Here is a 25,641-nt window from a genome sequence, read left to right on the forward strand (position 1 = left end):
CCCCCCCGCCTTATTCTTCTTCTTGTATTTAGTTCAGTGTCTACAGGGTCTCACTACACAGATCAGATTTGTAGCGAACATCCTGTTTCCATCTACCCAATTGCTAGGATTACAGCTGTGCACCACCAAACCCAGTCTCAACAACTGTCTCTGCTCACCTGGGGAGCGGGGCTGGCATGGCACACTGGGTGTTGAACCCCAGTACCTACATCTGCCTAAACAGAGGCTTTAATCCACTGAGCTATCTGGCTGGCCCTCTCCTACTTCTAAGGTGAATAGGGCACTATACTAGAACTCCTTTAGCTTATGGTGCCATCTCCTGAAAATTGACTAAATGAGATTTTTCTAGGACTAATTAGGAGAAATTAATAATGATGTGGGGTTGACAGAAAGCTGTTCTTTCTAGGGGAACAGGGAAAGAGTCACTTTTTGATTAAGTGACAGGCAGTACGTTCACATAATTAGATAGCGAGGCAGGTTTCTTCCAGGGAAAAGTTCTTAGTGGAGAACCTCTTGCAAGGTATCTTAGTTAATTGTCTCTGGTTTCTGGGACAAAATACCCAACACCCAAAATTAAGGAAGAAACAGTTTATTTAGCTCACAGTTAGTAGAGGTTTCAGTCTGTACTTGACTAGCTCCAAGGCAGACTGGCACATGGCAAAGGGCAGCAGTTCATGGTGGCAGCAAAGAACAAAGGAAGGAACAGCACCTACAGCAGAGAGGTGCAGAAAGCAAACCTCTCTCCTTTCCTTATAGTGCATCCATCCTATCAGCTCCAGGGTGGGTGTAGCACTCAAACCCATAATCTCAGCAGCACTAATACCCATAATCCCAGCATTGGATCATGAATTAATCACAAACTCTAGAAGCCCACCCCATAACTGCATGAGGCTTTGAGAGGATACTTAGACACAGATCATAACATTCCACCCCTGGCCCCTAAAAGACTCATGCACATCCCTTTATGCAAAAGACATCTTAGCCCATCACTAAGAGTTGCCAAATCCTAACAGTTTCAGTGTTGCTGGAAAGTCCGAAGTGCTCAGTCTCCTTCACGTTCTAAGGCAAACTCTTAGCTGTGAGTCCCTGTACAGATGAAAAGTTAAACACTTCCAACATTCAGTGGCACAAGAAGAACATTACCATTCCAAAAGGTAAAAACAGCAGGATACAAAGCATTGGGACCAAAGCAAGTCCAAAATCCAGAAAGGCAAACATTGACTCCTGTAGTTCCATGTGGCTCCACCTCTACGGCATTTTTCATAGCAGCTCCCATAGCTTCTCTCTCAGTCCTGTACTGTTCCCTTCTTGCAGCTTTCCTTAGATGATCCATGTTTCTGGCTTTTCCAAACTTTTGGAGTCTCCACTGCTTTTCAGGCTTCTCATTCACAGCTTCTCACACTGCCCTCTCCAGAGCACACGGCCTAGTCTCCCAGGCCTTCTGAAATTTAGGTGGAAGCCTTCTTAATCTCAGAACTCTTAAATTCTGCATGTGCCAAAAAACCAGCACCACGGATGATGCCAAGGTCTGCTGCTAGCAGCCAGGTTTTCTTCTCTGTTGTAGGGGTCAAGGACCTAGATTGCTGAGCATTCTGAACCTGATTCTGAGGAACAGATGCTCTCAAACATTGTCATTCTGAAACCTGGTATCGATGCCGCCATTCAGTGGTATTCTGTGGCTTTCTCCTCAAAGCAGAAGATAGAGATTTGGGCTGACCTGATAGCTCAGTGAACAAAAGCACCTGCTTAGGGATTCCATCCCCAGTATGCCATGCCAGCCCTGCCCACAAGGCTCACTGAGACCAATTGAGACTGGGTGTGGTGGTACGCGCTTGTAATCCCAACACTTGGGAGGCTGACAACAGGAGAATCATGAGTACAACCTACGTAGTGAGACCCCTGTAGACCTTCTGCTAAATACAGGGAAAAAAAAAAAAAAAAAGAGTGAGAGATCTGCTGCTTCTTGTGATGCCCTCTGGCCATCTTTTCTATTATCCTATTCTCACCAAAGGAAATCTCTTCTTTCTGGCCAAACACAATTTTTAATCATCCTGCTGGGCTTTTTGCTCTTTATTTTCAACAAAAATCTGGCTAAAAGCCCTCAACAATAGCCATACCACTGCCTCAACATTCGACTACCTTGAAATTTCTTTTTCCAGATTAATCAGTCCACCACACTTAACCTCAACGTCAGGCAAAAGTCTCTGGACATGAGCAAAATTCAGACAGGTTTTCTGCCAAGTCATAACACACATTATCTGGAGTCCCAACAACCAATGAAGTCCTTCTTCCCAGCAGAAACCTCCCCAGCCTGGTCTTTACAGGCAGGATTTTTATCAGCATTCTGGTCTTCTGAATCTCCCATATAGAACACCCAAAGACATTCCAGTGCTTCTCTTTGAGGTGACAACTCCGGACCTTTCCTATCTCTTCCAATAAGCCATGCCCAAACGCCGTTGGACCACATGGTCAGGTATAGAGTCACAGCAATGACCCCACTTCTCAGTACCAAATTCTGCCTTCGTTACTTTTCTCTTGTTGCTGGGACAAAATACCAAACACCCAAAGTTAAGGAAGAAAAGGTTTATTTAGCTCACAGTTAGTGGATATTTCTGTCCATATTCAGCTGGCTCCAAGGCAGACATGGCAGAGGACAGTAGTTCATGGCTGTGACAAACAGCAAAGAGTGGAGCAGCAGCTGCAGCAGAGAGCAAGCTTCTCTCCCTTCCTTATACTGCATCCAGGCTGTCTGCCCCAGGGTGGGTGTAGCACTCACACCCATAATTCCAGCATTGGATCATGAATTAATCACAAGCCCTAGAAGCCCACCCTATGACTCCCTGAGGCTTTGGGGGGACACCTAGGCACAAACATAACACAAAGGAATACTAAATACTTGAATCTGTGTCATACTTCAAGTTCTGTACACTATTCCTTTAGGGATTGTTTTTCTGCCTCCCACTTCCACTGGCCTAGTGTTTGTCTCCTTAGGGAAATAAAATTAATAGCTTAAGCCACGGGCTATAAAAATGTAGGATCTCTAAAATCTTGACTGAAGACTTGCCCACTTTGGTTGACATTAAAGACTGTTGCTAGATAAACCTTAAGAACCAACTGTCTAGTCACATTTAAATTGTCCAATACAAAATATAAAACCTAAAAAGACAATGACAGTAGAGATCCTAATTAGTGTATGATAAAAAAATCTGATTTGGTGTAGAATAAATTGTTTAAAAATAGGCAAAGAAAGGTAGTCTAAGCGCTCTGATATATATTCATTTGTGCAGTCTTTATTAAGGGAAACTTGCAAGATTATCTTCTCATAGTTCCTTAGCATTTCATACTTAAGGCAACATCTTTAATTTTAAAGCCAAAAGAAATCTTAGACAGGCAAGATAAATAGCTCAGCAATCTAAGCACCTGTTTGGCAAGCACAAGGACCCAGGTTTAATCCCCAGCACCACATGCCACACCAGCTTCGCCCCCAGATACACTGAGCTGCTACTGAGACTTGGCATGGTGGCATATGCCTATAATCACAGCATGGGGGAGGCTGAAAACAGGAGGATCATTATGAGTCTGAGCTGTGTAGTGAGACCCTGTACCAAATACATTTAAAAAGGGGGGTGGGTTGTAGGGTAAGTGCTCCATGAGATCCAGACTAATGCTAGAATGAAGCTTTCTAAGAGCGATGACGCACTACTCATAAATTTGAGTGGCTCACTTAAGTGGTAATTCTTTATAAGAAGCATACCTCCTCTCCTGCCCCTGCCCCTCTGATACCTCTCAGAGGACCATATATAAGATACATGTGATGGGAAGACACACTTACTCCCTTTCCTTCTGTACAGAAGAAAGCACCCTCTTTCACACCAGATGCTTGCCATGATCAATGCTCAATGTGACCAAGGTCAGCTTACCCAGACTTGAACGAAACAGAACATTTTCTTTTGGAGTATTTAATTAAAATATATCGTAGCTTTTATCTTGTGCTGCAGTACTGAGGTTATTGCTAGTAAAGACTTGCTGGGGAGAGAAGAAATAGATAATTTTCAAAAACAAGAGCATGATCATATTAATTTACTTGGATGGAAGAAATACAGCAAAGAGACTAAATTTATGTAGTAAGTTTTATTTTGCTTTTAAGTATTACAGAAAAGAAAGAATCTGTATGAGGTCTATGCTGGTTAATCCTAATTGTCAGTTAATCCCCTGATGTTCATGGCTGAATGTGCTGTTAGGCAATGAGGAGGTGGTCACAGGGGCCTTTGGAGAGCTCTTCCCATGTGGGACCACCATAAGCTGAGCAGCGCTGTTCCACCAGCGTCCCCCCCCCCATGTTCCTGCCTCAGAGCCACCCTCCTATAGGCTGAGCCTCTTGGAACTGTGAACCAAATTGAACCTCTCCTCGTTTTAAGTTGCGTGTGTTGTGTGTTTTGCCCCAGCAACAAGAAAGCTAATACAAGCCTATATTGGTTTAATTTATAGGGTTTTTGAATTTTTAAATTCTTAACTTAATTGTGTTGTTTTTTTGAGGCAGGGTCTTACTATTTTCCAGGCTCGCCTCAACTTCATGATCCTCTCACCTCAAGCTCTCTTTCCTTTTCCATTAAACACTTCATTATTTCATTCTTCCTTAGCATGGGAAAAAAACATTTATAACTGCTCACCTCCCTCCCCTGTTAGGGCCAGGTGATTTAAATTGCCATTAAGGCCCAAATTACTGTCAGGTAGCTTTCAGATTCATTTTATTGTCTTAAATGGGAAAAATTTTGATACTAATCTGTTACCATTAATACATTTATGTTCAAAGTATGCTCTGATAAAAAGGCCAGTAAGTTTTTATAGTATGCTAATTTTTCTATATTTGCATTTTATGTCATTCTAAACTTAGGGGAGAGTAAAATCTGTGGAAGAAGGAAAAAAAAAATCACCAGAAGCAGAGAGACAGAGATTAAAGAACTGATGTTTCCTACATCTGTGTTAAGAGTATGGTTTTGTAGTCTTGAAGAACAAAGTGAAAATCCAGCTTTTTGGAAGTGTGTGATAGTAGCAACTACTTTTTCTTTCCACACTGAAAAGTTTAAAGCATAGTGACAAAGAAAATATAAACCTTATCCTTATTGTTGATGTCCCTACTCCTACTGCCACTACTAAAAGCAACGTGGGTTCTTTTTATGTAGCATGCAGAAACAAACCTATTATCCTTTGTCTTGCCTGATAGATCCAGAGAAAGGTTACATGATGATGAATTTGTATAATTTAACTGTAAAGAGAAATGTCTCCCTATTACGGTTTGTGTCTAGTTGTCACCCAAAGCCTCATGCAGTCATTGGGGCAGGCTTCTAGAATTTGATTAATTCATGATCCAGTGCTAGGATTATGGGTGTGAGTGCTACAGCTGACCTGAGGCTGATAGCCTGACAATATAAGGAAGGGAAAGGGGCTTGCTAACTGCAGCCACTGCTCCTCCCTTTTAGTTCTCACTCTTTGCTGTTTTTCTGCTGCCATGAACTGCTGCCCTTTGCCATATGCCATCCTGCTTTGGAGCCAGCTGAGTGTGGACTGAAACCTGTACTAACTGTGAGCTAAATAAACCATTCCTTTCTTTATTTTGTGTGTCAGGTATTTTGACCCAGCATTGAGAGAAAAATAACTGAGACCACCCACACAGGTGGTTCTCACTGTAGTCATGTTTCAGCAGCAGCATTATCCCTATAGCCTTACAAAGTAAGGGCCTCTCTGAATAGCTCTTCTCTGTGCCTGTGGCTTTCCTCAGCAGATAACCCCACACTCTTGATGACCTCAGCTTGCTGGAGTCCCCATTGAAGCTTTGGCTTCATTCTCACAGCTTCATGTATCACTCTCTCAAGCTGTTTGTAGGAACTCTGCCTTTGAAATCTTGATGGAAACCTCCGTGACCCCATAACTGTTCTGCTTCCCGCAGACCAACGTCACATGGACAGCACTTGGTCATCCATCAGCTTGTATAATAGTTGGGCTTGGCTGTTGGAGTCCCTGCTGCCTTGAAATTTCCTCCACAGGGTAGCCCTACATATACGGCACAAAGATTTTAACCTTTAAAAAAGTATATCTTTATGACACTAAAATAGAGAAATACTTCTAGAATAAGACATAAGAATATCTGATTATGAATAAAGGAAAGGATTCATATATTTGGCTGGTAACAAAAACTTGCATGTGTCATAAGACTCCAAAAATACAATGAATAGACAAGCTACAAGAGAAGATGCTAGCAGGACTTAGAACAATTGGAGATGAGTATACGGCTACGTGATAAGTATACTCAATTTGAAGTATATAAAAGGCACTTGAGGGGCTGGTGAGATGACTCAGTGGTCTCAAGCACCTACTTAGAACAAGCTTAGCAAAGCACAGCGACCGCGGTTCAATCCCCCAGCACCACATGCCAGCCAGCCCCGCCCCCTGGTGGGCTGAGCTGCCCCCCCCCACATAAATAAAAATTAAAAAAATAAATAAAAGGCACTTGGACCAGTGGTTCTTCAGGTGTGACCTTTTTGCCAGCTCAGAGCTGCTGCTCAGCAGCACTGCTGGGAACTGGTATCCAGGTTCCAAGCTCTCAGTCAGATCTGCTACCTAGGAAGCTTTGTAGGTTGTGCCCTGTAGTCTGTTTTATCCATCCTTCCATGTGATTCTGATACATGCTAAAATTTGAGAACTACTCTGCTGTATGAAGATACTCAATTTCATCATTAATCAGAATCATAAAACACTGATTTTTTTCCTCTCCCGTAACATTCAATAAAATTGTAGCATTGATAAACAGAGATACTTTTGAAAATGATAAGGATATAACTAATAGGTAATTCAGTAGATAATACATTATTTTTATGCCAAGTATTTCTACTTCTAGGCACATATCTTACTAAGAACCCTCACTAGGACAAGGAAAACTTTGTAGTAATTATCTTTGAGTAGAAAAATGAATGGAACTCTTTGTTCATACAATAATAATTCATACAGTATATGCTGTTAAGAGGTAAAGTTGAAAAATTTATCAACTTCAAGGCCATCTTTGAAATAAGGAGTGATACATGCCTACTTTCTTTGCCTTACTTGAAGTACTTTGTACATTCCATTAAAAAAAAAAAAACTAAATGAAATATTAAGATACAGTACTAACAGGGTTCTGGAGTATCTGTTTTGGTCCTTCAGGATCCTGCCTCACAGAAGAATGGAATTTGGGTAAAATAGGATCTTTAGTCTAGTTGAGAGGTAGAGTTTACCTACATGCTAGAAACATTAAAGAATTAGTAAATACAAATTAACTGAGTATAAATTAAACACTTTTCTGAATGAATACTTTTCCTGATACCCATGAAGCAATGAGTCATCATTCACCTTTCCTCTCTAGCTCCTGGAGCTGGCCAGATAGCTCAGCAGACTAAATCACTTGCTTAGACAGATCACAGGGACCAGGGTTCAATTCCCAGTGTGCCGTGCTGGCCCCGCCCCCCAGGGCATGCTGAGACTGCAACAGAGACTGGGCATGGTGGCATTTGTCTGTAATCCCAGCAGTTGGGGAGGCTGAAAACAGGAGGATCACTACAAGTCTGATCTGTATAGTGAGACCCTGTAGATCCTGTACTAAATACAAAAACAAAAACAAAAAAAACCCTACCAGCATCAATCTCCTGGCAACCACTAATCCATTTTCTGTGTCTATGCATGTATCCTGCAGTGGGGTGTTGAAAGCTCCAAAAGGTTTGTATCACTGCTGCTTTATGAATTTGCGTCTTCCAGGTATTTGATGCAACTGAGTCATGTATATGTGACCTCTTCTGACATTTTTAAGGTTTATCCACATTGTAGTATATATCAGTATTTTATTCCTTTCATAGCTGAATTTTTAAAATACAGTTCAAAAAAGTTTATGAAGTTGGTCTTTTCTCTAGGGCTGTATGGATAGAGCAGCATCAGCTTTTCATTTCATAAATCCAGCCAAACATTTTTGCTTTGATTTTTAGTGATTCTCAACATGAAACATAAAACTGTCTTCCTGACATTTAAATTTTCATAAAACATACCAAAAATGATGTTAAAACACCCTTGCCACATGGTACACTTGTCTTGACAATCAAGCAAGTTTAGGGTCTTCACTTGACTAGTAAACAGTATTTTGGAAGCCAACAATTAGCAGTAAATAATCCAAATACAATACATCCAAATTGCCCTTAAAAGAATACAATTAAATTGTGGAATGCTTTCATTGCCTATAAGAACTAAACACATGTTTGGCAATTTTAATAAGAGATACGTCCAAAACCAGTAATCTTTGTGGTAAATTCATCCTCACTTGACTCAAATGCCATCTTCATACATTTGGGTCATTTTGTTTCTATTTGCTTCACTGAATTTCTGGACTACCAGTTTTGGTGGTGTTCTTTTGTGTGTGGAACTCCAGTGCAAATGAAATCGTAGAACATGCAGAAGGAATTTTTTTTATTGAAACATGAAAAAATAATAATGGGACTCTTTGAGTTTAATATTTTCTAAACCTACTTCTCTACATCCTTAAAATCAGTTCTAGGGCCGGCCAGATAGCTCAGTGCCTGATTAAACAGACGCAGGGACAAGGGTTCGATCCCCAGCATGCCTTGCCTGCCCTGCCCCAGGGCGTGCTGAGATGGTGATTGAGACTGGGCATGGTGGAGCGCACCTGTAATCCCAGCACTTGGGAGGCTGATCTGTGTACATAAAAAAATAGTAAAATAAAATTAAAAAAAAAATCAGTTCTGGGGTTTTATCCTAGTTTAGATTATCTGGAAATTTTTTATTTTCCAACAGATAGAAAATTTGAAAATTACGTAGAATCTTACATATCACTAACAGTATGAGATAGTTTTATTTTTAGTTACCAAGAATCATTTTTGTTTTGTTTTGTTTTGTTTTGTTTTGTTTTGTTTTTTTAGACTTTGTCTGTAATAATATGTCCTATGAAAACAGAACCTTTCTGGATTTAATGTCATAGGCATTGTTGGGATTAAGTGGGAGTTATTAAAAAGGTATTTTGGAAAACATATTAAAGGCAAGGAAACCATTAGACATTTTAAGAATGTATGCATCATTGCAAGTCCTTAAGTACAAAGACCGTTACATTGTTTATGTATGTGGTGCTGTGTTCAGTCTTGCGCTGATTCACCATGCACAATATAGCTTCATGATTACTTTAGATAATTTGTTACTATGGTGGAAAATAGAATAAGGTAATGAGAAAGTAAATTCTCCATTTTTAAAGGGAAGACAGCTTTTAAAAAGACTAATAAAAAGACTGGGAAAATGTGGGGCAAAGAGAAGTCTAAAAATAGAATTATGTGGAATGTACTACAGAATTAAACATACTGCAAAGCTAAACTCTGGGAAATAGAGAAAAGGTGATGAGTAATACTCATGAAGGAGATATCTCTGGTGTCCTTCCTAGAGGGTAAACTGTGAATCTGTAATCAGAGACTACGCATAGATAATGGGATTTTTTAAAAGCAGTTTTGAATGAATTCTAAGAGTGAACTTTTGTGGTGAATTTTGGTAGAAATAATAGGCTCAATTAAAAGCTTTTTAAAAACTAGATCTATGTTTAAGCTGTGCTTTATTAAGTAACAATAAATTCTGCCATAGAAATGCTGGTAATCTCTCTACTTGCAATGGAGTTTACTTCTAATAGCCTACCAAATTTGACTAGGGATGTTTCTGTTGTAACAGAATTTGTTGCACTTTGAAGCTTTTATGTGACAAACTCACAAGACAAAGCAGAGTTTTATAAAACTGAATGCAGAAATTATTTTAAAGTGTGTTTTTAAACAAAATAACATAGTTGTGAAACAACAGCAGTAAAGAATGTGCTGTTCCAAGTCAAAGAGTAATTACATCTGCATAGTCCGGAAAGGATCATTGATTGTATTTCATTGTGCTTAACTTCAGTTTTATCTGTAGGTAACAGCAGCTATATCCATCACATGTCCTAGATATTTGAGAGTTAAAAAATGATCCTAGAAATTGTGTCATTTATTTTATAATTATAGGAAAATTTTGCCAGAGCCATAGCTACTTCAGTTAATGTTTATCTAATGAATGTTTGTCTTAACTCCTAGTCCAGCACTTGTCCTGCAAATTCTGTAAAATACTCCTTCAAACAAGATTAAAATGAGGCTCTTTTCTCTATCATTGATCTGTGATTTTATTTTTATCTATAATAATTAATTGGGAAATACCAGATTCTGTTAACTTCTTGTATGCAATGCAGGCATTTAACAATCTAATTGTATTATGTTAATGGCAAGAGAAAAGACTAGGTTTTATTTTATTTTGGCAGGTAATTTGTTGCTTCTGTTTTAAATTTAAATTTAAAATCAGGGAGGTATTAGTATATTTTATTGGGAGGAAAACAACTGTCATTTAAAATGACCCTACTTTTTACTTCTTTGTAACCAGCAAGAAGTTGAGAAGTTTACAGACCTAGAGAAACTCTACCTCTACCTTCAGCTGCCTTCTGGTCTCAGCAATGGAGAGAAAAGGTATACCTATTCTTATCTTTGCTATAATTACATTGTTTATAGGACATCTCTAAGATACATGTGTGTTATGTGTGCTGTGGTTTTAATATTTTAAAATTTTCCTAAAGTTGTCAGAAAACAATGGTAAAATAATAGAGTATTTGAATCTGATGATATTTAGATAAGTGTATACCTGCGTTTTTTTGCTAGTTCCATTTGATTATTTGCTATAAAATGCAATTTGGATTGTGTTTTCTAGGCAGATGGATATATTTATGCATTAGGAAGGATTACAAAAATTGAACAGAAATGAAAGAATAAATATTGTGAGAAATAAGGTACAAAAATTTTTTCAGGTACCGTCAGGTAATCACATGACATAAAAGAAATTATTAGTATAAACATGAAATCATGATAAATATATTTTAAATGCTTGGGTATCTTAAAGCCCAAAGAAGATACTGAATAGTATCTTGAAATTAAATGAAGTACCCTCACAGTAGCTGAGGTAATTCGGTAGAGCAGCTCTCATCACGCTGTCATTTTTGCTCAGTTCCTGCAATCAGTTAATAAAGGGTTCTGCCATGTGATAAAATCTTAGGGTCTTCAGGGGACATGCTAGCCTAGGTTAGGGGGTAGTTGCAGGAAGGGTTGTAGGAGATTTCAGGATCTCTGCAGTGTGAATTCCATTCTGATAAGATTTCAAGGTAGTTATTTTCATATATTCTTTTGAGTAGGTTGAAGAAATAGAAGATAAACAAAATTTGCATAATATTTGTTTTAAAAGTTTTAGATTTCTGAGTGTAGACAAATGAACAAATAAGTAAGTGAGCAGCTAGCCATCAAAGGTAATTTTCATCAAAACTAATGCCTTATGTTGTCATTATATCCTGTGACTCTTTAGAAAGCACATAGTAATGGAAGAGAATAATAACCTCAATCTAAATAAACTTCGTTGTAAAATATGACTCACAACCACGGGTGGGAAATTTATATATGCACTAGGTTTTGGTTTGGTCAGTTTTAATGTGTTTGCATGTAGTTCTTAATAGAATACTTAGACTTGACTCAAAAATGATTGATAAATTACTATCTAGTTCAGCTAATATGTGTCTCTGCTTTATGATTAGTGATCAGAGTGCCATGTCATCTAGTCGGGCACAGCAGATGCATGCCTTTTCTTGGATTCGGAATACCTTAGAGGAACACCCTGAGACTTCACTGCCCAAACAGGAAGTCTATGATGAATACAAGTAAGTGTAATATGTATAAAACATGCTGGAGTAAAGAAATTAAGTACTACACTTGCCCACAATGGTTTATTTTATCATTGATGAATGTTAGACCAGTTTTGGGGAATTGTACTAAGAAGTCTCTTAAGATTTCTCCCAGCTCTAAGCTTCTGTGGCAAAGGGTTTTTCCTAGAGTTCTTCAGGATGTCTACAGGTAGAAGATAATAGCATAGGATTTTCAAGTAAAAGGATTCTTGAATGTTCTTAAGGATCACAGGAAGAATGTGTCTGGGCTTCAAGGAACAGTGGAAGACAACAAATAGATCATTAAGGATAAACATTAGTTTTACTTGGACCTTTTAAAAACGATTTTAATTAAACCATAATTCTTTTAATTTTCCATGCCAACCAAAAACTGTTGTGGGTTAATTATTCAAGGATGAGAGTTCAGTGACTTGTACATATTAAACACACAAAAAATGGATTATACAGATTGTTTATTTAAATACTGAAAACAGAAATATTGAAATGGAAAGATACTTCTAAATATATTTTTAAATTAATAGGTGTTATAGTCTAGGTTAAATTTTTGTTTATTTGAAAGGAATTTATTTTAACAGTAAACCAAAATTTTCTAGTTACTGACATCAAAACACCAGGTGTGGTGGCACACACCTGTAATCCCAGCACTTGGGAAGCTGAGACAAGATCGCTGTGAGTTTGAGGTCAGCCTGAACTACATCATGAAACCTGTAGTCAAAAAGAGAGAGGGAAAAAAAAACTTTAAAACCTACAAAATTGTAGTAATTATGTAATTTGGAAGAAAAATTGTTGAGTAAATGCTGTTTTTGACCAATGTAAGACAATGCAAAGGAACTATGTTATGGTTTATATAAAGAAAGTTTTTCTCCCTTCATTCTAAATTATTATCTTCCTTAAAGAAATGGAACTGGAAAAAGAGGCTAGAGACAAATATCTGAAATAATTAAGAACATGGAGTTAAGTTAGAAAACTTTAGGGCTTGTTTCTCTTTAGAAAGGTTAAAACTAAGAATGTATGCAATGTGTTGTTGAAACTGTCCTACCAAAAAAATAAAATAAAAAGTTTTAAAAAAGAAAAAGAAAGGTTAAAACTGAGTGAGCTTATGGTCCAAGTCATTCATTCTCTCAGTTTACAACAGTCTTGGATAACCACTGTGTACTGGACTTGTTAAATTCTGAGTCTGAGATAAGATGGACCCAGCGTCGGTGCTCATCAAGAACAGAATTAAAATAGGAATGACCCCTGAAACTTCAAAGAGCCACATATAGTCCAGTAAAAGACTATAAATACCTACCAGGTTTGTAAGATGTATTGAAGAAAACCTAGACTGAAGATGGAGAATGGGTTTGGTCAATAAACTTACATGACCTATACAGGCTTCTTAATTATTCATTTTATCAGTTGGAGCATCAGTAAAATAAAGCAATTGAAGATGAATGAGATTCATTTTATATATTTTATTTTTTTATATATGTATTTGGTACAGGGTCTCACTACACAGCTTGGACTCGTAGTGAACCCTCCCCAGTGCTGGGATTACAGGCATACACCACCATGCCCAGTCTCTGTGGCTGGCTCAGTGCACTGGAGGCGGGGCTGGCATGGCATATGGTGCTGGGGATCTAACCCTTCACTTACCACACAGGCGCTTAGACCACTGAGCTATCTCATCGGCCTGAGATTTCTTTTAGCTTTAAAATTATATAAGTTGCCTGAAGTATGAAATGTTCAGAAGCTAACTATGCTAAGATGTCTTTCTATTTTCCCTTAAGACTGCAATTTTTCATAATGGACTAATAAGGGAACCCAGGATATCCATATTTCTTGAAGTAATATCCTTTCTCTGTACTCCCTTCATATTTTCAGTAGAAACAGTACCCTATATTTGCACAAGTGTGATTCTAGACTATGAGTGCAGTCCATGTGTTTATAAAAATATCCTGCCTTAGGACCAAAATGACAATAGATATTGTGAAATGGGAAGAAATTGTTCAAAAGGAAAGAAGAACTAGGGTGGGGGAAAGAAAGAAGGGAAAAGGAAAAAATGATTTTTAAAAAGGAAAAAATGGAAACAAAGCTTTGTAAGTAAAAAGGGGAAGATGGGCTGAAGAGAGGAGAGGGGATTGGAGAAAAAGAAAGAAATCAAAATATATCATGTGTGGGTACATAATTCCCTATGGTGATTATGATCATAAGGATATATATTCTGCCTTGGGCAAGGCTTGGCTATATTTTTCTATAGTGTTATTCTGAATTTTTCTTGAAATCTTTTTTCTAAATTTCACATAAATCTTTAGTTTTTCCCTAAAGAATGTTAGCCAGGTGGTGCACACCTATAAACCCAGAACTTTGGAGGTAGAAGCCATAAGGTTGCAAATTAGAGCCCAGCCTGGGCAATTTAGATTCGGTCTCAAAATAAAAAATAAGGTTTGGGGCTGTACCTCGATGTGAATGAAGGCTTTAGATTCAGTCACTGGTGCTGTGAGGGTGGGGAGAAAAGAGAAATTATAAATCTTTCTTAAGCAAAAGAGATCCAAATACATTCTTTGAAGAAGTAGTAAGAGCTCAGATTTTGAGCATTTTATTTGCAGATTATTAAAGAATAGTGAAAGGGCCAGCAGGATAGCTCAGGGAACTAAGCGCCTGCTTAGGCAAGCACAGGGACCTGGGCTCGATCTCTGGTACCACATGCCATGCCAGCCCTGCCCCAGGTGTGGGCACATTGAGCTGGCAACCCGAGTCCAGTGTGGTATACTCCTGTAATCCCAGCACTGGGGAGGCCAAAAACAGGGAGTCACTAGGAGTCAGTCAGAGCTGCATGGTAAGGCTCTGTTCCAAATATGTAAACTTAAAAAAAAAGAAGAGTGGAAATAAAATGAAGTGATTTAAAAAGTGTAGATTTTAAAAAGGAAGTAGTAGATAAGGGAAACTTTTGATAATATACCAAAGATATAGCCAATTTCATTTATAGAATTGGAAAGAATTGTGTGAATGATTTTGCCTCTCTTTATGATTACAGTACTGTATACAAAGTATTAATGTGCATATTTTAATACATAAAAAGGTTTCACTATTAAAATATACCTTACTGTTGTGTTCCCCATAGTGTCTGCCAGAGTAAACAATAATTTAATATTAAAGGTTATTAGGATGGAACCTGGTCTTTGATAATTCATAATACAGTTTCTGTATCTTCTCTTAAGCTCTTGTGCCTAATTTGTAAGTGACACACTGAAACCCAGAAAAGATCAATGAGACTCTTTACATGTTGCAAAACTAGTCAGGGACAGGTATGTAAGACTCAGTGTTTTGTAATAGGTGAGATGGCAAACCTATTAAATTTCAAGGATAGCAAAGTGATTGTGTAGGGAAAAAAAAGTTGAAAAAATACTACTTGTATTGTTTGGCTAAGACTTCTCCTTGGTGTGCATAAAGCTGTTCAAAGTATGAATTAATCTACATATGATTATCATACATGCACAGAAATAATACAGGTATTGTCAAAGACCACACAGTGAACATGACATTCACAAACACATAAATTGTATTTCCATAGGATGAATGCAAACAGAACCTTCAGATTCTTCTCAGTTGAGTGGTCTTTGCCTGAAACCATAAGTTATGTCAGTTTAAATAATTTGATAGATATAAAAGTGTAGAAAGACTACTGAAAAGTAAAAAGTAAATTACACTATTTATTAAGAAATAGCAAACTTTTTAAGATTGTTTTTTAAAAGCAAGTAAGGTATTATACATTTTATTTTGAAAACTGTTAAATCAGTGAAGATGAGATTGTGTTTTCATGCACTGCTACTCGGTGAAGATTTTGAGAAAATTTGACTGAGACTTGCTTTCCTATTTGAAGTGCCTAAGTTTTTTAAATACAAACCTAACAGAATGGCCAGTCTCAAATTGTTATGTTCACTAAAAACAATTATTTATCTGAAATGCACTTTTATTGAAACCTACTATGCATGACCCTTTTATAATTCATTGCAGTGATATTTAGTTGTACTGATGTGAAAACCCTTCTAATAATCATTAAAATCAGGGGGCCTGCCCCTTAGCTCAGTTCTTTAAGTGGCTACTTCAACAAAGATGTCAGGCTCAGGTTGCTGTGGTTCGAATCCCCAGAACTCCAGCCAGCCAAACCTGCCCTGAAGGCATTCAGAGGAAAAAAAAAAAAATCATTAAAATCAAGTCCCCTTTAAGGGGAAAAGCAGAAAATGTAATCTCTTCTTTTAATTATTTATGTGCTAAATTAGAAATAATAAAGTTGAAAGGCTTTAAGGAAATTTTTATACAAAGATAGTTCATAAACTATTGAAATTTTTATTCTTCAAAACTTGTATAGGATATTGATAACATACATTTACAAATGCTTAATGCGTTTTACATTTTTAAAATTACAAAATATTCATATGAACATTTGCACTTAACACTTACAAATGTATGAAGAGAAATAGGAATCTCAGTACCTAAAAATAACCTCATTGGTGTATTTCTACTTAGTTTTTAAGTACTTTTATGTATTTATTACTCTTGTTCAACTAGATTTAACCCTATTATTCATGGCAGATGGAACTTTTCCAAAACTGTTATGTAATTTTAGTTCTGAGTTTTTGGGGTTTTTTTGTGGGGTGTGCTTTTCTTTTATGTATTTGGTACAGGGTTTTGCTATGCAACTCAGACTCATAGAGATCCTCCTCTTTTCAGCCTCCCCAGCACTGGGATTGCAGGTATGTACCACCACACCCAGTCTTGGTGGCCAATTCATCGCACCCAGTGGGGAGGGCCAGTGCAGCATGTGGTGTAGGAGATTGAACCTTTGGTCCCTGCTAAGCAGGTGCTTACTTAGTCTGCTGAGCTAGCTCATCAGCTTTTTTTTTTTGCCTTTTTGAGACAAGGTCTCGCCATGCAGTTCAGTCTGGCCTTGAGCTCACTTTGTAGCCCAGGCTAGTCTCGAACTTGGAATGATCCTTCTACCTCAGCCTCATGAGTGCTGGGATTACACGTGTGTGCCATAATGCCTGCCTTCAGTTCTGTTTTTATAAATTGGATCTGTCCACATTTTCTACAGTGTATAGCATTGCTATTAGGTTTAAAAATATTTTCCCCATGCCACTAGATGCTGAATATTCATCTGATATTTCCTAGGTATTTTTATTTTACTTTTAATATGTAACCTTTAGTCTATTAATTTAGGTAGATACCATTAGATAAGACACTAGTTTTATTTTTCTTTGAATTTTAATTATCCCAAGCCTTTTATTGAATAATTTTTCTCTCAATACTAGTCTGTAATGTAACCATCATCTTACTGGAGCCTGCTAGAGTTTATTATTACCATGTAAGTACAGTATTTCAGGTCTTAAGCTCTTAAATGTTTTAGATAGCTGGTAGGATCCGTCTTTCCTCCTTATCTCTCTGTTGCACAATTTTTCTTGATTTTATTTTATAATAAGTTATTACTTTCATGGGAAGTTGCAAGTGACATTTTTAACTTAAGAAAACCCCACTTTGATACAATTTAGCTCATGCATATATTTGTCTTTTTGTTCTTTCCATTGATGTTATTTTAAGTGCTTTGCTTTATTATGTTTCTAAAGTTTTCTTGTCTCATCTTAAAATCTGAGAGAAGAGTTTGGTGGAATGAACCAGTCCACAGCTGGTGTGTGCAGACACACAGCCAAAGAAGCAGTAGACAGACACACAGCCAAATCACAGCTGTGCTACTTTTCTTACTACATAGTAAAGACACACAAATAATAATTTCAGGGTTGGTGAGATGGCTCAGTGGTCTAAAGCACCTACTTAGAACAAGCTTAGCAAAGCACAGGGACCGCGGTTCAATCCCCCAGCACCACATGCCAGCCAGCCCCGCCCCCTGGTTGGCTGAGCTGGACACATACACACACAAATAAACTAATTAAATAAATAAACCTTTAAAAAAATAATAATTTCAAATAGATTTCTTACTAAGTAACATATGACCTATTTTAGTAGTCCTGAAGATCTTTTTATTTTACTTTGAGTAGAATCACAAACATTTACATTTTTAAACTTGACAACTTTGGCTATAGTGTTTCCTGGTACACAGATATTCTCTTTAAATCATATTTTTAATATATTTTTAAAAGAATATGAAGGCTTAACTTTCTGATGTTTAATTATGTGTAAGATACTTTCATGTCTACCTCCTGTGTTTGTGATTTCTGTTTTATTAACCAGTGTAAGTTAGGCTGGCCAGGTAGCTCAGAGGACTAAAGCGCCTGCTTAGGCAGACACAGGGAGTGAGGTTTGATCCCTGGCATGCTGTACTGGCCGCATCCCCACGGCGTGCTGTGATGCTGACTTGAGACTGGGTGTGGTGGCCTGCACCTGTAATCGCAGCTCTTGGGAGGCTGAAAATAGGAAGGTCTCTATGAGTCTGACTTGTGTAGTGAGATCCTTTAGACCCTATACTAAATGCAAAAATAAAAAAATAGAGTTAACCAATGTAAGTTAAATTCTTCACAGAAATTGGTATGTAGAGAGATTCTGTTAACATGTACTTCAAAGAGCTTAAAATAAAGAGCATTTTACAAGTTAAATAACAAGTATTTTCCTGCCCTTCTAAAATCTAGACCATGTCTATGCATATGTACATATTGATAATTTCTCATGTGTATAAGATGTTATCTAATGTAGTAACATCTGTGTAAGGCTGGTGATATGAATACTCCCTTCAGGCTGAACCCCTTTTGCATTAATCCTTGTTACTTCTAAGAACTTAGTCCAAATGCTTTTCTTTTTAAAGTCAGGTATGGTGGTACATACAGAGCCCAGCACTCACTAGGCTCTGTTAAAAGCGCTGCTTGAGCCCAGCCTGGGCAACATAGAGAGACCTGCTTCAAAAATATTTAATTTATTAGCACATGGTGAGCAATGCATAATTTAGTCATCTTAGAGAGTTAGTACATGTACAAATTGCATTTAAATTCTTTTTACTTCCCCTTTTTTTCTCCTTCACCATTTCCTCCATCTCCACATCCTCTTCTCACTTGTAAAATGTTTGTCTGTCTCTTTCCTCCATGTTCTACTTTCTTCAAAAATTGTTTATACTTTTGAATTTCTCATGTAAGAGAAACTAGGTGATATTTAAGTTTCTGTGTCTGATTTATTTCACTAAGCAATATAGTCGTAAGGTACATCCACTTTCCTATATGCAACTCAAATTGATCCCTTTTTATGTCCAAGTAGGACATTATTGTGTTAAATATTTTACCCATTTATCTGTTGAGGCTTAAGCTATTCTGAATTGTACTCCTATAAACATGATTGTGTATATATTACTGTAGTGTACTTCTCCCAGAAGGGGAAAATTTGTGTTGAATGGAATTTCTATTTTTAGTTTTTTGAGAAATCACCTTAGTGACTTCCATAGTGGTTTTATTAGCTTACATTCCCATTAACATTGTAAAGGAGTTCTACTTTCCTCTGCACCTTTGCCATCATTTGCAGTGTTGTGATTTCTCAATGATAACTCTTTCTGGAGTAAGACAGAATCTCATTGTTGTTTTAATTTGTGTTTCTCTGATGAGATACTATGGTGAATGCTTTTCCATGAACTTATTGGCCGTAATATGTATTTCTTCTGAAAGTGCTTAGCCATTTCAGTTGCCCATTTTTTTTATTCGGCCTTTTATTTGGGAGGGGGTCTGATATTTTGAGTTTTTTATATATACTAGATATTATTCTGTAGGAGACACTTCCAGGTCCTCGTCTTGGTCCAAGAAGCCAATATTTGTAATCCCAAAGTTACGTTATTGGAATCCCATCAAGTTGATTCCAATCTACCACTTACAGTGCAACCCACGGCAAAAATAAAGACACTAAATTACATTTTCAGTCATTGGGGAGTCAAGGGGCTCTAAGATGGCTTCCCAGAACCAAGAGGCTGACCCAGGGCCTCACCCGGTTTTATTCAGTGGAGGAGTGACTTGAGGAGGAATGACCAAGAATTGTGGGAAGTAGGTGACTCCTGTGAGCTGAGCTAGGTGGGAGGCCTACATTTTGTGCAGAGAGGATATGCAGAGAAAGTAATGTTTTATGCTGGGGGGTCTGGTGCTTCAGCTCTGATGTAGTCTTTCAAGCCCCAGGAAGTCATAGCCTTGATCTCGAGGCTCGATCCCAGCTGGCAGCGTGGAGCATTAGCTCTGCTGTCCTGTCTCCACCCAGCTCACGTTGAAGAGCAGCAGGTGTAGGTTACCAAGGAAACACGCATGCCACCTTCAAAGACTATCACCAGCACATCAGCTAGACCGATATACATTGCTTAAGGCCAATTGAAGGATAAACAGAAGTCCTGGCCAGCTCTGTACAGAATAATATGAGGAAATAGGGGCTGGAGAGATGGCTCAGTAGTCTAAAGCACCTACTTAGAACAAGCTTGGCAGAGCACAGGGACCGCAATTCGATCCCCCAGCACCACATGCCAGCCAGCCCCGCCCCCAGGTGGGCTGAGCTGGCCACACACACACATACACATAATAAATAAATATTAAAAAAAATAATACGAGGAAATAGGGTCAGGCTCAGTCAAAATGGAGACAGTCTCTCTTCTTTCAAGGAGAGCTGCTCAGGTGGACCTCCACATTAGTCCTCTGTCTGAGAGTACTTGGCAGACTTTTTCCCCCATTCTGTAGGTTGTCTTCAATATTGTTTTTTTTTTTTTTTTTTTTTCCTTGCTGTGCAGAAGCTTTTTACTTAGACATAATCCCATTTCATTATTTTTTAATAATCTTTTTCCCATAATTTTATTGAGAAACAAATAGCAATTAGACAGTTTCAAACCAAATTGGTAGGACAGTTTCAATAATTAACACATTGCATACGTTCTTCCTAGTGGTTAATTGCTGTACAAGATGAGGACATGATATCCTATTTACAAACACTATTAGAACAAATCCATCTATTCATTAAGAGAATGTAACTATATATCTATCCTAACCACTTTGAATACACAGATACAAAATGGACATTCATCTGCATCCCCTTTTTTTTTGTTAAGTTCCATCATTTAAATATTATAGGTGTGTAAACTCAGCAGAATATTCTAAAAGAGTCCAGTAGTCCGTAATAGTATTGAGTCTTCTGCTTGACTGGCAACGTCAGAAATTGTTGACCTGAGTCCCCTACAGCTCAACATAACACCATGGCTTTACTTCTTATACTTCATTTTTATACTTTTCTGCTGGATGGTTAAGACCAAGGTAAAGCAAGACCTATGCAACAAGAGTTGTAGCTTTTGGGTCTGATAAGGTCAGTGACCATTTCATTATTCTTGATGTTGTGTATTGTACAGTTGAGGTTCTGTTGAAAAATTCTTTGCCTGTACCTATGTCTTCAAAAGCTTACCTGTTTTGTCCTCCATCAGATTAAAAATGCAAAAAAAATCTTTAAATTAAAATTTTAGAGTATAATTTGTCAACTCTAAAATTTTAATTTAAAGATTTTTTTTTTTTTTTTTTTTTTGACATAATGGAAATCCATTCCTTCCTATTCTGGACATTGGGAAGGCCTAGATCCATGATCAGATTCTAGTGAGGCATATTTTCTCGTATGATGGTGTTTTTCTCAGTGTTTTCCTACTGCTCTGCCCTTAGGACTTAATTATTTCCCAGAAGAATGGATTTTTAAAAGTGGGTTTTTTGGGCTGGTGAGATGGCTCAGTGGTTTAAAGCACCTACTTAGAGCAAGTTAAGCTAAGCAAAGCACAGGGACCACGGTTCAATCCCCCAGCACCACATGCCAGCCAGCCCCGCCCCCTGGTGGGCTGAGCTGGCCACACACACACACACAGACATATAAATAAATAAAAATTTAAAAAAATAAAATAAAATAAAGTGGGTTTTTGGTGGGCACAAAGAAGAATAAATGCTGTAGCACCAAGGAAGATTCCGCATAGGTTTGTTGTAAAGCAGCATTATGCTTTACCAAACGGAGAGTCCATTGTAAGTTTGAATTCTGAGCACTAGCTTTTCCCTACACAGGCGTAAAATAAGAAGCATACCTTTTATAAGGAACAGAATGGGGAATGACCTTGCTGCTCCAAAAATATGGACCCTTCATTATGGACAATGAAAGTCCTGGCAGAGAGAGCGAGCTGTAGACAACACTTGCAGAAACACCTGAAAGGTGAAACTGAGATGGAAACTGAAGGCCTGCAGGATGTGGTCACATTCTCGTGGTACCAAGCATTAGGATAAGTTCCAGCACAGGCAGCGCTGGACCAGAAGGAAACCAAATAAATCACGGGGATTGAAACAGTGAATGTTATCAGTTCATTATCACTAATTCTTTTTCACATTGAATGGATAATATTAATAAGGTGCCTTAAGATTTTACCACTTAAGCTTCTAGCAATAGTGAAACTGCCTACATTGTTACCCCAAATATAATGTCTTATGTGTTACTGCTTTTCAGATTAATTTTTTTTGTTTGTATTTCCTTGGTGTGGCCTATTATAAGATTCATTATCTCAGTTTTTGCTTGTCCTTGTATTTTCAGTGATTTTACCCTCAAGAGTGTGGTTGATCTGCATTTTCTTTACTCTTTTTTACTTGAATTATCACAGATGTCTCATTTTTAGCTCATCTGCCCTCTGAACTCTCAGCGAGATACCAAGTCTCATTTAAAATCAGAGTCCTTTGAAACTCTGAGTAACGAATGCAGCACTTGGTCCTACTGCCTTGTTTTTCACCTGCCCTTAAAATAACGTGTAGCAGTCAGTAGGTACTCAGTACTTTTTATTTTAATTAAAACTGTTAAGAATGCGGAGAGCGAGGGAGATAGCTCAGTAGAATAAGCACTTGCCTGGCAAGCGCAAGGGCCTGAGTTCAATCAATCCCCCTTTCCGCAAAAAAAAAAGAATGTGGGCTGGCCAAATAGTTTAGCGGATCCCAGCATGCATTGCTGCCCCCACCCATGGGGCAGGCTGAGACAGAGATTGAGACTGGGTGTGGTGGTGCATGCCTGTAATCCCAGCTATTTGGGAGGCTGAACACAGGCAGACAAGTCTGATCTGCATAGTGAGACCCTGTAGATCCTTATTACTAAAATACAAAAAAAAAAAACAAAAAAAAACCCTATTAAGAATGCAATATTATCACTTCTAAAGACAAAGAGGCATGACACAAAGTACTGTTTTGTAGATTGATTATTAAATTAGTCATTGGATTATCAAACATTAGGTGTATAGATCCCCTACTCTGAAATGGGGGGAGGGGGGAATCTAATAAGTGAGGCACAAAGAAAGAGTCTGTGAAGGCAGATGAGGTGACTTAAATGAAATCATAAAAATGGAGTAGAATTTTCCAAGCAAGCTAGTGATTCAAATAGACACTCCATATGGTAACTGCAATGCCAAATAGTATGCATAGGCTTGTAGTCACACAGTTCAGGGAAAAGTTCAGAAGATTAGACTTCACCCTTTGTGAGGCCATGCAGAGTCATTGAAAATCATGCGGTAGACAACAGCTTAAAGAGTGAGAACTAATAAGATTAAAGAGAAGACCAGTATTTAGAGATTAGGCAAAATAAGAATAAGAAAGGAGTCATGTGTCTCACACAGCTCAAAAAATGTGTATTTCTCATTTAGTGGGGCATTAGGATCTACTGCAGAACATTTTCCATTTTGTATTTGAGAATGAAACCTAAATGCAATGCCCTGAAAGGGAAATAGGTGGAAAGACTTGGAGTGAAGACTAGTATTTTAAAGGGATGGAAAAAGAGAAAGCAGCTCAGGGCTGGTGAGATGGCTCAGTGGTCTAAAGCACCTACTTAGAACAAGCTTAGCAAAACACAGGGACCACGGTTCAATCCCCCAGCACCACATGCCAGCCAGCCCCGCCCCCTGGTGGGCTGAGCTGGACACACACACACACACACACACACACACACACACAATAAATAAAAAAAAATAAAAATAAAAAAGAGAAAGCAGCTCTTAAAGAACAAGAAAATAGAAATATAGGGGTGCAGTTACAAAAGTAGATTTTTTTTGTCCTTAAATAGTAATGATTCAGTTCATGTATATAACAAAATTTATAATTACCAGTGATTTCAGCATGAGCATTTTAATTGTTCTTTGAGCAGTTCTGTGATGTCAGAAATCCCCACTCCTTCTAAAACCCTTACTGACCATAATTATTATCTTGGTTTTATTGTTGATATCCAAAATGAGCTACTATAGCTGCATATGACAGAATTCAAATGCAATAAGGGAAATAAAGTAAAAGATACTCATTCATGTTATACATTTGAAATTAACTATACTGACTTGTTTTTCTAAAGCACCATTTAAATATTTATTATTCTTTCCAAATATATAAAGTTTTAACTTTTGTACTAGGTGTTGCTTATTAACAAACCACAGTAATATGCAAAAGTTAATTATAATACATAAACTATCTTACTCATTTCTAAATATACAATTCAGTGACATTAAGCACATTCTCATTGTTTTGCTGTCATTGCCATCTGTCCACATAGCTCTTTTCACTTGACAAAACTAAAATTCAGTACTTATAAAACAGGTCTGGATTACTGCCCTAGCTCTTAGGAACCAACATGCTACTTTGGATTTCTGCATTTGACCACCCAGTGAGTTACCTCATTTCAGTGATTCATACAGTATTTAACCTTTAGTGATTGCTTTATTCCACTCATCACGTATTCAAGTTTCATCCATATTTGGTATGTGTCAGAATTTTCTTTCCTTGAAGGCTATCTTAATCTGTTGATTTATGTATGTATCACAGTTTGGTCGTCTTTCCACTGATAAATACTAGGTCACTTTCCCTTTTTTAAAAATTATTTATTTATTTATTTATTTGTTCATTTATTTGCTTGGTGCAGGGTCTCGCTACACAGCTTGGATTTATAGTGATCATCCTGCCTCAGCTTCCCCAGCTCTGGGATTACAGGCGTGCACCACCACACCCAGTTTCAGTGGCCAGCACAGAACTCCCAGGGGTCTGGGGACAGTGCAACATGTAGTACTGGGGATCAAATCCAGGTCCTTGTGCTTGCCAGGCAGACACTTAGACCACTGAGCTATCACCCCAGCTCCACTTCCACTTTTTTTTCTATTTTTCAGAACCGGGGATTGAACTCAGGCCCTTGCGCTTGCCAGGGAAGCACTTATTCTACTGAGCCATCTCCCCACCACTTCCACTTTTTGATTATTGTGAATAATGTCATGTGACTATGCACATAATTTTTAAATCCCTGCTTTCACTTCTTTTCAGTATATGTCGAAGTGTGGAATTGGTGGCTTAATTCTGTTTTTAATTTTTGGGGGCAGAGGCCGCGTCATGGTGTATAGGAAAAATTTCTATCAGAGACAGAAAGTGATGTGGTGGTTGCTATTGGCTAGGAAGAGAAAGTTATCGAGAGTTACTCAGTTTTTTATAAGTACTAAATTTTAGTTTTGCCAAGTGAAAAGAGATGGGAGAATTGCAATTAATAGTAGCAAAACAGTGAATGTACTTAATGCCATTGAATCATATTAAAACTTGGAGGGTAAATTTTATGTATTTTATCACCATATACTAGGTGATAACATTTTTGCATTGCTGTCATCTGTGTAGAAAAATTCCAGTTTTCTCCATTTTGAACAACACTAATTTTTTTCTGGAAAAACCCAAACTGAAATAAGTAATAAAAAAGATTCATTAAAAAAAAAAAAAAAGAAGAAAAGGGGCTGGTGAGATGGCTCAGTGGTCTAAAACACCTACTTAGAACAAGCTTAACAAAGCACAGGGACTGCAGTTCAATCCCCCAGCACCACA

At 37.8% G+C, this 25,641-nt stretch overlaps 1 protein-coding gene across 1 annotated transcript in view; it reads left to right on the top strand.

Annotated features, from left to right (window-relative positions):
• Positions 1–25,641, top strand: part of Rfx7 (regulatory factor X7) — a 143,959-nt gene that overhangs the window by 90,783 nt on the left and 27,535 nt on the right. The window contains exons 3-4 of the mRNA XM_004638985.2: positions 10,471–10,553; positions 11,663–11,785. Of these exons, the coding sequence (XP_004639042.2) occupies positions 10,471–10,553; positions 11,663–11,785 (206 nt within the window). The remainder of the gene's footprint in view (positions 1–10,470; positions 10,554–11,662; positions 11,786–25,641) is intronic.

The sequence above is a fragment of the Octodon degus genome, unplaced genomic scaffold, assembly GCF_000260255.1.
Source record: "Octodon degus isolate 3935 unplaced genomic scaffold, OctDeg1.0 scaffold00105, whole genome shotgun sequence".
In the NCBI taxonomy this organism is placed as follows: Eukaryota; Metazoa; Chordata; class Mammalia; order Rodentia; family Octodontidae; genus Octodon; species Octodon degus.